Raw genomic sequence first — 17,005 nt, 5'->3', positions numbered from 1 at the left:
AATTTTCAGCTTATCACTTTGAATACAATGGTTTATTTTGCATAAAGGCTAGGCCTCTGACAGTTTGTGACCAAAACAAGCAGGAAGATTAAACGTTCTTGGTACATAGATGTCCTTTCGTCAGATTACATGCACATATAGACAAACAATACATATGCAGGACAGATATTTTATTCTGTATAAATAAATATTATTTTGTACATGAGAATGTCAGATGGTTAGTGTGAGCAGTTTCTTTGGTTGTTCAGCATTCCCACTGTCCATGGGAAGAAGCAGTTTCTCAGCCTGGTGGTGCTGGCTCTGATACTCCTCTATCTCTTCCCCAATGGGAGCAGCTGAAAGATGGTGTGTGCAGGGCGGAAGGGGTCCTCAATGATTTTGCATGCCCTCTTCCAACAACAATCACTGTAGATCTCATTGATGGAGGGGAGGGAGACTCCAGTGCTCCTCTCTGCCACTCTTACTGTCCTGTGGATTGACTTCGATCCACTTCTCTGCAGCAACCATGTCACATGGTGATGCAGCCGGCCAGGACGCCCTCAATAGAGCTCCTATAGAAGGTTGTCATAATAGTGGCCGGTAGCCTTGCCCACTTCAGTCTTTTCAGGAATTGCAGTCGCTGTTGTGTCTTCCTGACAAGTGAGGAGTTGTCGAGTGTCCACGATAGGTCACTAGTTAAGTGAACTCCAAGGAACTTGGTACTCTCCACTCTTTCTACTATAGAGTTGATGTGTAGTGTAGGGTGGTTGTTCCTGGTCTTCCTGAAATCCACAATTATCTCTTTCATCTTGTCGACGTTGAGACTCAGATTGTTGCCATCGCACCACTTCATGAGATTTTCCACCTCTTTGTAGTGTGACTCATCGTTGTTGCTGAAGAGGCCAACTTCTGTTGTGTCATGTGCAAACAATGACACTGTTGGAGCTGGATCTGAGGACTCACTCATGGGTCAGTAGCATGAACAGCCCTGAGGTGCGTCAGTGCTCAGCACAATGGTGCTCGAAATTCTACTACCTACCTGGATAGATTGTGGTCTTTCCATTAGGAAGTCCACAGCCCGTGGCTTACCCCTACTCCTTAGACTGTGACCCCATTTTATGGACTTCCCCATCATTGGGAATATTCTTCCTGCATCAACCTGTCTGGTCCTATCAGAATTTTGTAGATTTTAATGAGATCCCCTCTCATTCTTTTAAATTTTTATGTGTACAATGCTTGTCTATCTTCATCCATCAGTCCTGCCATCCCAGGATTAGTCAGGTGAAAATTCACTGCACCCCCTCAATAGCAAGAGAGTACTTCCTCAGATTAGGAGACTAAAACTGCACATAGCCCCCAGTGAGAATGGCTGATCTACATCATGGATATATATTGTAATTAGTTGATTCCCAGTAGTAAAACTTGTGGTCCTCCACCAGTAACTGCCTGCCAACTGGAAAAGGACCCACATCACCACTCTCTGCAAACCAGATTTTTATCTACCTCAGTACATTATATCCTGCATTAAGTTTCTCTAAGTTTTCACACTCATCTCTTATACAGAAGCCTTTTGAAAATCCAACATGTTGTCCACTCTACTGGTCACATTCTCTAGATTTGTTATGCATAATTTCCCTTGTGTACATCCATTCTGACTTTTTACATTTAAATTTAGACATTCAGCACGGTAACAGGCCCTTTCATCCCATGCTGCCCAAATACACCAATTATCCTACTAACCCCGTATGTTTTGAAGGGCGGGACGAAACCCACACAGACAGGGAAAACGTACAAACTCCTTACTGACAGTACCCGATTCAAACCCAGGTTGTTGATGCTGTAAGTGTTGTGTTAACTGCTCCACTAACTGTGCCATCTTAATGCAGGAAGAGCCCTTGAACTTCACCCCTCCCCAAATGTGCAACCATGACATATTTTATCATTGACTCCAGCATTTTCAGGCTAACTCATCAACAATGGCACAATTTCTCTCTCTTAAAAAGCTGGTGAAATTAGCAATCCTCTAATCCAAAGGAAGTAAGAGTGCAGAGAATATCAGAAAATAATCACAAGTGCATCCACTATTTCTCCAAGGAGCACTCTGGGATACGGACTATCAGGCTCTAGGGATTTACTCACTTTCAACGCCATCAATTTACAGAACACAATTTCATGACCGATAACAGTTTCTGTCAATTCCTCCTCTATACTAGTCCCTCAAACCCCTGGTGCTCCCAGAATGCTGTATCTTCCTGAGTGAAGACAGAAGCAAAGAATAATTTCAACTGCCCTGCCATTTCCTTTGTCCCCATTATGAATTCCCCTGATTCTAACCTTTGCTTTAACATCTCTTTCTCTCTACTTCCAGAAACTTTTTTCATCTTTTTTGACTTTTTTTCTCTCGTACTGTGGCGCCGCACTCTCTCATGGCGAACCGGCCCTGCGTATGATGCCACGTGGCGAGGCACCCGTGGGTTCTTCCTGACTCAAACCTCCCGCTCAGCGTGCGCCTCAGGCAGTGATTATGACGTCACCATGCACGTGGTGACTGAGCCAGCGCTGCCCTTAAAAGTGCACACACTAAATTCAAATAAAACAGTCGTTAACGATCCTCTACGTGGTAGCTGTGCTTTCTTCAGCTGCGCATAGCGCCACAGTACTCTATTTTCTCCTCTTCTAATGAGATTCTGTGGGGTGGGGGGGATGGGGAGGTGGGAGATTGGGATACCAACATCAGCAAGCCTATATCAGTGTCAGGTGGGGAAATAGTTATTGAAGCTCCTTGTCATAAACACTGTGCGTTGATGCTAACCACTGTACTCACCACCTTTTCATTGTCCAAAATAATAGGGCAGTGTAAACCAGTACAAATCCAAACAGATTAAATTTTAACCAGATGCAAATGAAAGCATGGATTAGATTAACCATGCAATCTCAACCTTATTTTGCCCATCCTCCTCCCCAGGACACTGCTCAATGTTTATGGGCCCCCTTTCCTGTGAAGGAGTCAAGTTTTGGTTTCTTCTGTACTTCTCTCCTACTGACTACATAAAAAACAAAAAACCTTCTATGATTTCAGTCCATGGCCTGTCCCTTAAATGGGTTGTGGATGCCCATTAAGAATGGTTGATATAGAATGATCTTGATTTTGTTGGATTATTAATTAAAACCCAGTGCGTCTTTAACATTGGACATGATATCGGTTATCCTTACTCAGCCTGGTCAACATGCAAGCCCATATGTACACTAACCCGATTGTCTCTTCCTTGCCTATGGGATAACCAGGGCATAAATGCCAGGCTTGGGTAATGCTAATGATATCATTGACATGGAGCGATTCAGCACAGGAAAGGCCCTTTGGCCTAACTTGACCATACTATCCATTCAAATGTCCCTAATCCTGTATTTGATCTGTATTACTCCTCCACATACATTTACCAACCAACTGCCTGTCTAAACATCTTTTAAACCTCATATTTCTTCCCATTTTCTCTGACACTCATTCCAAATACCCACAGCCCTCTAGGCGAAAAAGGTGCCCTTCAGGTCCCTTTTGAATCTTTACCCACCTCATCTTAAATCTATGCCCTCCAGTATTAAGATTCCCCAATCCTCAGAAGAAGATTGTGACTATTTACTTTATCTATGCCCCTCATGATTTTATCAAGCTCTTTAAGATCCCTCCAGGAAGTACCAACATAAGACCATAAGGCATAGGAAAATAGGCCATTCGGCCTGTCAAGTCTGCTATGCCATTCCATCATGAGCTGATCCATTCTCCCTCTCAACTCCACTCTCCTGCCTCCCCCCGCCCCGCCTGCCCCTCATAATCTTTGATGCCTTGACTATTTACATACCGATCAACCTCTGCCTTAAATACACCCAACAACCTGGCCTTGGGAGCAAATTCCAGAGATTTTCAACTCTATGGCTAAAGAAATTCCTGCGCATCTCTGTTTTAAATGGGCCACTTTCAATCCTGTGCCCTCTTGTCCTGGACATCTACTCTGTCCCGACCTTTCAACACTTAAAATGCATGTACAAGGTCCTGTTTCCCCCCCCTCCCCCCACCACCCCCCTCTCATTCTTCTGAACTCTAAGAAGTACAGTCCAAGAGCCACTTGACATTCCTCATATGCTAATCACTTCATTCCTGCAAATCTTCTCTGAATCCTCTCCATTGCCAGCACATCTTTTCTTTAATAAGTTGCCCAAAACTGTAGCCTGTACTCCAAATGAGGCTTCACCAATGCCTTATAAAGCCTCAACATCATATCCCTGCCTTTGCATTCTATTCCTCTAGATATGAATGCCAATGCTCCATTTGCCTTTTTCACCACTGACTCAGTTTATAGAATGTCCTGCACAAAGATTCCCATGTCCCATCGCACCTCTGAATTTGAAATTTCTCCCCATACAAATCATAGTCCGTCCTCCATAGCCAGCCTCTTCTAATTCATTTCTACCATTACCAGTAACATTTTTCAGAATCTTTTCTGTACCCTTTCCTGCTTAAAGCAATCTTTATCATAACTAGGAAGTCAGAACTCCACGATACATGGTCTTACCAATATCTCGTACATTTCTAACATGGCGTCCCTGCTCCTGCACTTAATGACTTGAACGACGAAAGTGTGGTAAATGTTTACTTCACCACCATCTGGCTGTGTGGTCAGTTTCATCAAATCGTGTACCACTACCCCAACTCTCTCTGTTCTAGAGCATTCTCCAGGCCCTATCATTCACTATGCAAGTCTTGACTTGGTTTACTGAACCAAAGTGCAACAGCTTGCACGTGTCTGAGTTACAACTCAGGCCCTCCTGTCCTGGCAACATCCACATGAATCTTATTGGTTCACGCCTATTCCTGTAGTGAAGCAGCTGAAAGCCAAATGTGCCCCCATCCAAGAGGGAGGAGGAACAGTAGGTCACCATGTCGTCTTTAGGACGCAAAGAAGTTGTGTTGGAGCATCAATTGGCTATGCAAGATCTCGCCACGTATGTCCCTGGGATCGTCTGCGTGGGCAATTGGTCTGGAGATGAATTGCACAGTGCACAGAGACTCTGGGGCAGCACAGTGGATCATGCGTGTCAATGGCCCAAAGACTGCCTAGGTTACCAGCCCCAAATTAAATTGCAGATGAGAGCTGATTGCTGTACCTCATCCAGTCTGCTCTGCTCTCCCAGGTGTGGACTCTGCAAGCTCTCTGCGGCATGCAATAAAAATAAACCATGAGGAGCCATGTACTTTCACAGCAACCAAAAGAAAAATCAAAAAGCAAATTCCGGAAATTGCACATAATTGATTGTAGAGGACACTGAGCCAAATAAAACCAGACATGACAGGCATACTTGGCATAAAATTGGGCCTGAAAACTTTACAGACTGAAATTGCGGTGTGTGAAATCAGTAACAAATGTGTTGACGTGCAAGTCCTTTGCCCCTATTTCCAAACAAATTATGAACCTATTTGTCTTCAATGCTTTCCGTTTAATTGTGAGCAGAAGAACTTCAACCAAATATGCAGTGTTGCAATGCTCATAAAATAATCCTCCTCATCTGTGTTTCAAATAACTAGGCAGCAATCATCGGAGAAGGGATGGCAAATGACCTGAGGGACTTGGAGGACAGTGAAGCAGCAGAGCAGACCAATTTAGACAGTTTTTAACAGAAATCTTTATGTATCTTTATCTTTGCTACATAAAGAACACTGTATGATCACCGAAGTTTCTTCAGCATTGTGTTTTTACTTCAACCATGATGTCTGCAGACTTTCGAGTTTTACTTCTTTTACTCACTGACAACCAACACATCAATGATGCATGTTTAGCCTACTGCTCTATTCTCTCTACCCATGACTGTGTGGCTAGGCTTGGGTCAGAAATGAATCCAACAGCAGATGAAATTTTGCTCCAGTGGAGTCCTAAAGAGTCCATCCAGGGAACCACACCAAGAGTATTGCAGGGGAGGCAGCAGTAGTGATAGCATAAAGTGAGTGGAGCGAGCAGGGGCAGAAGGGGACCTGACTGGAACCAGGACAATGGTCGTTAAGTTAATTAAAAATTTAAATTTGATTTGCCTCTTTAATGCTAATGCCAAGGTTACTGTTAACATTAAATGATTAACCTTGCCTTTGTTTTCTGTGAATTTTATTTGTGGATCACAAATAGCGCCAGTGTGGGAAGACTAAATGGCAAGTGATTGTAGTATACTGATGTGCAACAGGACTTGGGAGTGCTTGTGCATGAATCGCAAAATGTTAGTTTGCAGGTGCAACAGGCTATCAAGAAAACAAATGGAATGCTGGCCTTCTTTGCTAAAGGAATTGAATTTAGGAGCAGGGAAGTTATGCTGCAAATGTACAAGGTATTGGTGAGGCCACATCTAGAGTACTGTGTACAGTTCTGGTCTCCTTACTTGAGGAAGGATGTATTGGCTTTGGAGGTGGTCCAGAACAGGTTCACCAGGTTGATTCCAGAGATGAGGGGGTTAACTGTTGTCTGAGGCTGGACTCATTTGAATTTAAAAGAATAGAGGGGATCTTATAGAAATGTATAAAATTATGAAAGGCATGGATAAGATTGAGGTAGGGAAGTTGTTCCCATTGGGAGGGAAGACCAGAACTAGGGGGCATAGCCTCAAAATCCAGGGTAGTATATTTAGGACAGAGATGAGGAGGAACTGCTTTTCCCAGAGGGTGGTGAATCTGTGGAAATCACTGTCCTATGAAGCAGTAGCAGTGACCTCAGCAAATATATTTAAGACAAGGTTGGATAGATTTATACATAGTAGGGGAATTAAGGGATCTGGGGAAAAGGTAGGAGGAGATGAGCCTATCATCAGATCAGCCATGATCAGATTGAATGGCAGAGCAGGCTCAAAGGGCTGGATGGCCTACTCCTGCTCCTATTTCTTATGTTCTTATTGAGACATTTTGCAAGCTGAAAACAAATCTTTTCATTGGGCAGGAATGAACAATTCAATTCACTGCAGCACACTATCAATGGTGTAGCAGAGGGCCAAACTGGAATCTTGAATTCAAGGAATGGGAGCTGTGCCTAACAATGGGAAACCCAACCAAAAACAGAGGCTGAGGTGCAGTTAAAAATGAGGACATGATAGAGGGAAGAATAAAGGATCCAGCAGTGGAGCGGGATGCAGAGGAGGATTAAAACATGTATCACAATCTCTTTGGAATACTTTGCTTTATTTGTAATTATAACACAAGATGCATGGTGACCAAAAACAGGTCCAAATCCAGTTAGGCAGAAAAAGAACCCATTTCTTTGCCACCGGGGATCCAAAAAAATTTGCAGCAGACCAGGAGGCTCATCACAGTCTTTCCAGGTGAAAAAGAATTACCCAGCCTATCCCAACCTACCCACACCAAGGCCAAGACCCCGCAGCTGATAGCTCAAGTCCAGTTTTTACAGTGGGGGAGGGTCTCTCCCTCTCCTACCTTCTCAGGCACTGAGTTTTAGACCATCACCCTCTGACTGAAAATAATTTCCTCAACTTTCTGCTAATTCTTATATTAAATCTGTGTCCCTGTGCTTTGATCCTTCTGCTACAGGGCAGAGAAGCATCCACTTACGGCCCATGCCCCTCATTATTTTCTTCACCTCAATGATGCCTCCTTTCAGCTTCCTCCATTCTATAGAGAACAATCTCAGCCTATGCAATTTTTTTTACTCCAAGCTAAAACTTTTCATTCCTGGCAACATCTTCATAAACGTCCCATCAGCTTCTCTGGTTCCATTTCATCTTTCCCGTAATGTGGTTACCCAACTCTCAAACGGTGTCCTCAGTGTGACCTCGTTGCTCTTATATTCTCTGCCTTAATGAAGAAGAATACAATATGGCTTTTTAATGACTGCTACATCCAAGGACCTGTGGGCACACACTCTCAAGGACCCATGATGAATGGCTTATTTTCAAATACACAAATACAATGCACAGATACAATGAAAACCTTACTGGCTGCAGCTTCCCAGGAGCATAAAACACACTAACAACATTTTAACTATAATTTACGCACAAAAGGAAAAAAAATAAAAGGAAGAGCCAAAATACAAGAGACAATTGTCATATAGTGGAAAATATGTGCTCTGCCAGTGGTGCAGAGAGACCTCTGGTGGTCTCGGAGTAGTTTATGGTTAGGGTTAGGGTAGTGCGTGGAGGTTCAAGAGCCTGATGGATCAAAACTATTCTTGAATTTGAGGCTACTGCATCTACTACCTGAAGATAGCAATGAGAAGAGAGGATGGATGGGGTGTGAGGGAACTTTGATGATGTACCTGCCTTCCCATTTTTGTTAACTTCCCTTTTTACACCATCTCCACCTCACACTTGCCGGGACTTGCTTGTTTTAGAACATAAAACATTACAGCACAGAATAGGTCATTTAGCCTTCGATGTTGTGCCAGCCAATATGCACCTACTCAACCCTCCCTACCTCTATTTTTCCTGCATCCATGTGCATGTCTAAAAGGTTTTACATGTACCTTTCACCACTCCTGGCAATGCATTCCAGGTACCCACCACACTCAGAGCAAAAACCTACCTCTGACATTTCCCCTAAATTTTAATCTCCTCACCTTATACAGGTGTCCTTCAGTGTTTGCTGCCCTCATCCTGGGAAAAAGGTGCTGGCTGTCCACTCTATTTATGCCTCTCATAATCTTGTAGACCTCCATTAAGCCACCGCTCATCCTCCTTCTCTCCAAAGAGAAAAGCCCTAGCTCGACTAACTTTGCTTCATAAGATGCGTTCTCCTGGTAAATCTCCACTGAACCTTCTTCATAGCTTTTACATCCTTCCTGTAATGAGGTTTTTGCCATGTTCTGCCCAAAAGATTATACTATCTGAAATTTCCTGAAGTTTTCAGCCTTTCTTCCCTCTCCAAACCACTCTAACCAATTTGAGATCTTCCTGGCAGAGCTTAAAATGAGAGAACATAGCAACAAGGGTCAATGCTACCCCTCCTTATTAAATTTCTTTCTGTGAAGGATGATGGATCTCTGGAGCTCTCTGCCCCTGAGGCATGGAGAGGTCAGATCATCAGAGATAGTTAAGTGGAGGTAAATAACATTTGTGAAGATCAGGATATTAATGGTCAATAGGGTATTTTACTGAACAGCAGGGAATGCGAGGAACCTACACCCGCTTCTATTTTAGTATGCTCTTCTGTTTACCTGTATGAAGATGGGCATGTCAAGTAGAAGCAGGTCAGATAAGTGATTTGGTCACCAATAGTTGCTCCAACCTAAGCTGGCAGCCAGAGTGTGTTACTGTAAAGTGGATGAGGGTCAATGATGTTTATTGCTACGTACACTGAAATACAGTGAAAACATCAAAGATCAATCATGGGAGGGCAATTAGTCAAAGATCAACACCAAGCCAAGGAAGTGTGAGGGCAGATGACAGAAAGTTGAGACAAAAATGAACAGCTTTAAGGAGAAGAATGGTTTATGAGAGTACAGCAATGGTACATGGAAGTGAATAAATGTATTCCATTGGAAAAAATAACATATAATTTAAAAAATAACATCACAATGTTTGAACAAATTTGGGAACCATACATGGAACATATCAGAGAGAACTTGTCTACGACCTCCATCCCCTAAAATGAGAATGAAAATGATAAGAAGACAAAACGACTAGATTCAGTGTGTAATTAATAGATGATGCACGTTTCTTGTTTATTTTCCTTTGTGTGAAGATATTGTTTTATGGTTTTATTATATTGTATATGTTGAATATTTATGGGTTTTGGAGGGGGGTGGGTAGAGGGGAGGGAAGGGGGGAAAAAAAAGAAAAGACCACTGTATAAATTTAATGAGAAACGTTTGTACACATTTTGGTTGATATGGTTCATAGTGTGAAAAATAAAAAAATTATATAAAAAAAAAAGAATGGTTGAGACCGTTAGGAGGAGATTCAAGCATGTTAGGGGCTGTGCATCTAAAGATGCTGCCAGCAACAGTGAGGTGAAGAGATCAAATATGTTGGGACTCTGGACTAAGGGTCGTCAAGGGTGAAGGCCAGAGGTTGGCAAGGTGGATGGGTCGAGGGTGAGGAGCCAGGCTAGGGGTGGGGGGTGGAGGGAGGGAGAGGTCATGAAGCCAGAGGTCCGGGGGACATCGTGGAGCCAGAGGTCCGGGGGAAGGGGAGGGGGTTTGGGTTGGGGAGCCAGAGGACCAAGAGGTATGGTCAAACAATTAAATCAAATTCCCAGCTATTTCTAGCAGTAGAAATAGAAACAAGCCATAATTCTCCCTCTGAAGTGCAGACTTATTTTACATTGTTAATTTTAATGATACAGCATGGAAGAATGCCCTTCTGGCCCATGAAACACATGCTGTAAAATTACACCCAATTAACCTACAACCCCTGAACATTTTGAAGGGTGGGAGGAAACCAGAGCACCTGGAAGAAATGCAGAGCACCTAGAAGAAACCCAGGCAGCCACAGGGAGGATGTGTAAACTCTTTACAGACAGTGCCGGATTCTAACCCAGGTCACTGGTGGTATGGGAGTGTTGCACTGACTGCTACAAAAACCACCCTTTTGAAAAACAGCCTAGATTTTCAGTAAAGGAACAATTTTGTGATTCAGTGTATTCTTGGGCAAACCAGACCTAATGAAGGATTCTTTGGCATGAAATTGAATGTGCTCCTCAGTACATAGTGGTCCAGCCTTGTTTCAGGTAATCAAGGTTCAAGGTTCCTTTTATTGTCACGAAATAATACATAAAAATGTAATGTACATGTTATACTTCAACTTTTGTCTGCCTTAAGGCAAACAAAGTCACCATGAGCATTGCCTGGCACCCCTAACAATAGAAGAAAGAGAAGCAAAAGAGAATCTCTTTACAAACACAGAGTGTCTGTGGATTCATCTCCAGCACTCCTGCAGCCTCTGTTCAGCCACACAGACCCCTATTCAAACCACTGGCAACCTGATCTCCAGATCCAAATCTGCAACATGATCGGGAAGCCTTCAGCCCAAGGTCCATCAGGAGCCCTTCTTGCCCTCAGCATCCTCTCGAAATCTGGTTCTCATGATCCAGTCTCCAACTACCCACGGCCTCTGTGGGTGCCTCTGCCACTGAGTCCTTCACTGGTCTGTTGCCATGGTAACCTTCCCTGTAGGGTCATTTCCCATGCTCCTCCTTCTCGATGGGGACGTTTTTCCAATTTCTTATGCCCTGCACCATTGCTGTCCCAGAGTCTGAAACCCCTTGCTACTGCTACTGCCCAGCACAGGTGCCACCATCTTGGTTAAAGACCCGTGGTTGTAGGATTATAAAAGAACACCGTCGGCTCCTTCAACAGGCTATTTAAAGCCTGTACTGAGCTAACCAGGTAAGCTGCTCTTTCTTATGCAAGCCACAAAATTAGGCTTGCTCACAACAGATGTAATACATAAAACAATGGCTTGAATTTGTGCAGCACCTCATCATATCTTAGAAATGCTTTCCACATGCCAAGTGACTTTGAAGGGCAGGGACTGTTACGTGGAGAAAACCAGCAGCCTGTTTTTATGCTGCAAAGCCATTCATACACCAAGGCCAGTCATCTGTTATTTAAAGTTGAACTGAATGAAACAGAAATACTGGCAGGAACCATAAGAAATCCCCACCTTTGCTTTGGAAAGAGGCTGTGAGAGATAGATCATTAGAAATATTTAAGGTGAAGGTAGACAAGTCTTGGAAGAATCAGAGAATTGAGGGTTCAAGGTTAAGGCCAGTGTACATCAGCCATGGGCAGCATGGTTAGCCTAATAGTTAGTGTGACACCATTACAGCGCCAAAGACAGGGTTCGAATCTGGCGCTGTCTGTAAGGAGTTTGTATGTTCTCCCCATATCTGCATGGGTTTTCTTCGGTTTCCTCCCACCATTCAAGACGTACTGGTGTTGTTGGTTAATTTGGGTGTAATGGGTTTTAAATGGCCAGAATTGTCTTTTACAATGCTCTAAATAAAGTTTTTAAAAATTCAAAAAGATCACATGAGTGGGGGGTGCGGAGGCAGGTATGATAGGCTGAGTGGCCTTCTCCTGCTCCTATTGACTTGTAGCACAGACTTTTTATAATTACTGCAATTCAGGGAGCCAACCATTCTGTCAGAGACAGTGGAAAGGGTAAAGCCATCTAAATTCATCCCGTCCATAAGTTTCTCAGTCTTTTGAACATTGCTACCTTCTCCTAAAGGAGAATGAAACATGAAAGTCCACAGACACTGTGATTGTAGTAAAACACGGAAGTGCTGAAGGAACTAGCAGGTCTTGCAGCATCTATTAGAGGTAAAGATATATTACCGACGTTTCGGGCCTGACCCCTTCTTCAAGTTATGAATACATCTTTATCTCCTATGGATGCTGCGAAACCTGCTGAGTTCCTCCAGCATTCCTCTAGTTCTGTGATTTAGCCATCCAACTCCAATAGCCAAGGATGATCATTTAAATGTGGGTAAACAAAAATATCTGCAGATGCTGGGGTCTAGTGCACGACACAAAGGTATTGGAGAAACAGCAGGTCACCCAGGATCTATAGGTAGTAAAAGACAGATGACATTTTTGGCCTGAGCCCTTCTCTCCTGAAGACATCTGTACTGCAGAATTTAAAAGCAATTTCTTTTGGAAAAGGTCTTTCAAATGGTGCATTTTACATCAATGACTTGCTTTACTGATTACTGATGGGAGGAACTACAGGTCTCTCCTTCTCATGCCTGTCAATGTATCAGAACGAAACAAAAAAAATCTCATCATCATTAAAACACTGCCAGAAGCTTGCAAGGCACAGCATACTCATTCCCAGCCAACGGTGTCTGACTCACCTCTATTGCATCTTTGAATTCATCGTCCTGCTCTTGCTCCTCCAGATTTCCTGGGGTCACTTCCTGCAGAGAGTGATTGAAAACAGGGTTGCTTTAAAGAAATTGTCAATTTTATAGAATAAAATGTAGTTAGCTGGCTACCAATGAGAAATACAAACAGCAGAGTCAGCTGCCACTCAGTGGGGAGCTCACACTGCTGAGTCAGTGGGTTGAGATTGTGGGAATCTATATTTTAAATTTAACAGTACGGTAACAAGCCCTTCCAGCCTATTAGCCCATGCCACCCGAATACCCTGTAATCTATAACCCATGCACATTTTGGAGGGTGGGAGGAAACTGGAGAGCCCAGAGGAAACCCACGCAGACATGGAAAGAATGTGCAAATTTCTTGAAGACTGCGGCAGATTTGAACCCAGGTCGCTGGTGCTGTAATCTCTTCTTTTCTCTCTTTGGCTTGGCTTCGCGGACGAAGATTTATGGAGGGGGTAAAAAGTCCATGTCAGCTGCAGGCTCGTTTGTGGCTGACAAGTCCGATGCGGGACAGGCAGACACGATTGCAGCGGTTGCAGGGGAAAATTGGTTGGTTGGGGTTGGGTGTTGGGTTTTTCCTCCTTTGCCTTTTGTCAGTGAGGTAATAGTGTTGCGCTAACCACTAAACTAACGGTGCCACAATGAGACTGGAGCTCAGAAACCTTAGCTGATGCTCCGGTTCTCCACGCTTGATCGTTGAAGATGTCACCTGCTCTCTCAGATGGTGAGAGATGGTGAAAGTGCCCCTTCCCCATTTTGTCCAGTGGAGAGATGCCCTAGGGTCTCAACCAGAACAATGGAAAAGGAGCTGTTTCCAAGCTTTAGTACAGCATATCTATTTACACTAATCTTACATTAATAACATTTAATTCTCTTCATATTCCAACCAACTCCCCTCAGATCTCCCAGCCAGTATCATTGAAACAGGTCCTTAATGTGTGGTTGCTAATGGAGTTATTATGCAGACAATAACAATTCAAAGGTACTTTATGAATTTCACTGTGCTTTCACACTGGGTGGCACGGTTAGCCCAACACTATTACAGCGTCAGTGACCCGATTTCGAATCTGCCGCTGAATGTAAGAAGTTTGTATAATTATCCACCTCTCCCACTGTAAACTGTACTTAAGAAGAAACACTACTGAGTGTATATTATAGGAAGGGAGATTTAATACAGGTATACAAAATTATTATGGGTATAGATAAGAGTAAATGCAAGTATCCTTCTTCTAATGAGGGTAGGTGAGGTACAAACCATGGTTTTAAGGGTGAAAAGGGAGGAAGGTTCAGGGGGAAACACGAGGGGAAATTTCTTCACACAGATAGAAGTGGGAATGTGGAATGAGCTGCCAGATGAAGTGGTGAACGCCAGCTCAATTTTAACATTTAAGAACAATTTGGACAGGTACATGATTGCGAGAGGTATGGACTGGGTGCAGTTTAGTGGGACTAGGCAGAGACTGGAAGAGCTGAAGTGCCTGTTTTCTATGCTGTAATGTTTTATGGTTCTAAATGCACTCCTACTGAAATTCCAGTTGCCATTTAGCTACAGGCTCTTATCACCCATTTGAACGGTCAACAGATATTATAAAATAAAACTGCACCAATCAACTCTGCAAATGAGGCAACAGGTGAAGGCAACCTGTTCCAAAATGTTTTCCGTGACAGATAAAAGCAGTTGGGATGGAAATTAATAGCTACTATAATTGTGAAGGGTTGAAGAAGCAATAATTTTCTACTCAAAGACATGCATTAGGTAGTATTAGACGAGTGGTTGCCAAAACATTTGAAAACACGACCTGATTCCCAAGACTAGGTTACAACCAAACTGCACCAGTGAAACAGGTTGTCGCATTCCATCCTGCCTCTAAAGGAAATAGAAGACTTTCAAACCATTAAACTCAAACCAGGAGCCAGGAAGGCAAGTTATCCCCATAAAATATATCAGCAGAAGTAGGCCATTCAGCCATCGAGTCTACCTCACCATTCATTCATGAGCTGATCCATTCTCCCACTTAGGCCCACTCCCCTGCCTTCTTCCCATAACCTTTGACTATTCAGATACCTATCAATCTCTGCCTTAAATACACCCAACAACCTGGCCATATGTGGTAGCGAATTCCAGAGGTTCCCCACTCTCTGGATGGGCACCCTTCAATCCTGAAGTTGTTTCCCAACCCCCCCCACCCCAACCATGGGAAACAACTTTGCCATATCTACTCCATCCAGGCCTTTCAACATTGTAAGGTTTCTGTGAGGTCCCCCTCTGTCTTCTGGATTCTAAGTGCACTCAAACATTCCCCATATGCTAATCCTTTCATTCCAGTAATCATTCTTGTGAATCTTCCCACTCCTTAGCTCCCCATGATATTCTGTCTCACATGCCTGTCAACTCCCTTCAGAATTCTGCTATATAGCCAAACAACAGGCAATTACTTTTCCAACCCACATGCTATTCAGATGTGGAAGGAGATGGGGGCACCTGGGGAAACTCCATGCAGTCACAGGGAAGACATTTAGATTCAATTCAGACAGCACCCGAGATCGGGATCAGACACAGATGTTCATAGTTCAAAGCTCAGATTTATTGTCAGAGTTCAAACATGATATCACATACAACCCTGAGATTCTTTTTCATGTAGGCAAGGCAGAATTTCTACTTATGGGTAGTGCAAAAAAACTATTTTAAAGAAAAGTATACAATAGAGACAAATGTAAATAAAGAAAGAAATGTAAACAAAATGACTGTGCATATATTGAAGAAAAAATATTCATTAATAAATATTCCTCAAAGTAAGAGTCCTTAAATGAGCCTCTGAATCGGTTGTTTAGGAGTCTAATGATGGAGGAGTAGTAACTGTTCCAGAACCTGCTGGTGTGAGTCTTGTGGCACCTATACCTCTTTCCTCTTGGCAGCAGTGAAAACAGAAGTTTGTGGGTGATGTGGATCCTTGATGATGGCTGCTACTCTCTGACAGCAGCGTTCAAAGCAGATCTTCTCGATGGTGGGGAGAGCTTTGCCTGTGACATGCTGAGCTGGGTCCACTACATTTTGCAGGCCTTTCTGCTCAGAGATATTGGTGCTCCCATATGTCACACCGGTCAGCACACTTCCTACTGCACACCTGTAGAAGTTTGCCACGGTCTTCAATGTCATATCGAACCTCTGCATACTCCTGAGGAAGTAGAGGCACTAACATGCTTTCTTCAAGGTGGTTGGAAGTTGTGAGGCAGGAGCTCTACCAGCTCCATTGCCCAGGTTCCAACTCCTTCAGGCACACCTTGAGTTGTTAATCAGGCTTTGTGTCTCCCTAAGACATCAACCATTACTTGTGCCATGGAGTCTCTCCTGATCACCCTCCTTTTACAGAGCCTCCCTTTAGTTCCTGCCTCTCGTCCTCTCTCTGCATTGTTCAACTGCATGAATCACAAGAAGCTTCAACAAGGAGGGAGCAAATGGCATGTTGGCCTTTCTCTACAGATGCTGCCTGGCTTGCTAAATGTTTCCAGGACTTTCTGTATTTATTTCAGATTTGCTGCATCTGCTGGGGTTTTTTTGTTGCTTTTCCATCTTTCTTGCTTGGATAACATGAAATCTGTACTGTGACATCTAGTACCATAGAACACTACACCACAGAAACAGGCACTTCGGCCCATCCAGGCCCGAACTATTTTTCGGCCTAGTCCCATTGACCTGTCCATAGGCCTCTCCCATTCACGTACCTATCCAAACTTCTCTTAAATGTTGTAACTGAACCTGCATCCACCATCTCTGCTGGCAACTTGTTCCACACTCTTGCCAATGAGCGAAGAGCATCCCTTCATGTTCTCCTGAAGCATTTCACCGTTTGCATCTGTCCAGCTTCTTACCTCAGGAGTGCTTGCTGTTGGAGTCACATCCTGGATGACAGTTCCTTCCAATTCTGACACTGCAACCTCCTCTTCAACCTCTGGCTTTGACCTAAAGTTCTGCAGCATTGCTCCTCTGTAATCGTTAATTACTGTAGAAGCACAGGAGAAAAGAAAGTTAAAGGATAATTTGAAAATCCCACAATTATAGAACATAGAACAGTATAGCCCTTCAGCCCACGATGGTGTGTCAACCCATATATAGGTAGCAATAACAAAACAAACTAAAACCTCCCTACCTCATTATCC

At 43.5% G+C, this 17,005-nt stretch overlaps 1 protein-coding gene across 3 annotated transcripts in view; it reads right to left on the bottom strand.

Annotated features, from left to right (window-relative positions):
• The window catches only part of zfyve27 (zinc finger, FYVE domain containing 27), a 185,029-nt gene that overhangs the window by 113,662 nt on the left and 54,362 nt on the right, over nt 1-17,005 (bottom strand). For 2 of the 3 annotated variants that reach the window (XM_069900318.1, XM_069900317.1), the window contains exons 6-7: nt 16,718-16,848; nt 12,818-12,880 (exon numbers count right to left, since the gene is read on the bottom strand). In XM_069900318.1, the coding sequence (XP_069756419.1) occupies nt 12,818-12,880; nt 16,718-16,848 (194 nt within the window). Of the gene's footprint in view, nt 1-7,189; nt 9,602-12,817; nt 12,881-16,717; nt 16,849-17,005 lie in introns of those variants that run through there. The other variant, XM_069900320.1, reaches the window with a different exon arrangement.

The sequence above is a fragment of the Narcine bancroftii genome, chromosome 10 (genome assembly GCF_036971445.1).
Source record: "Narcine bancroftii isolate sNarBan1 chromosome 10, sNarBan1.hap1, whole genome shotgun sequence".
NCBI classification, from domain to species: domain Eukaryota; kingdom Metazoa; phylum Chordata; class Chondrichthyes; order Torpediniformes; family Narcinidae; genus Narcine; species Narcine bancroftii.
Note: the sequence above shows the minus strand (reverse complement) of the source record. Positions and strands in the feature narration are given on the sequence as shown.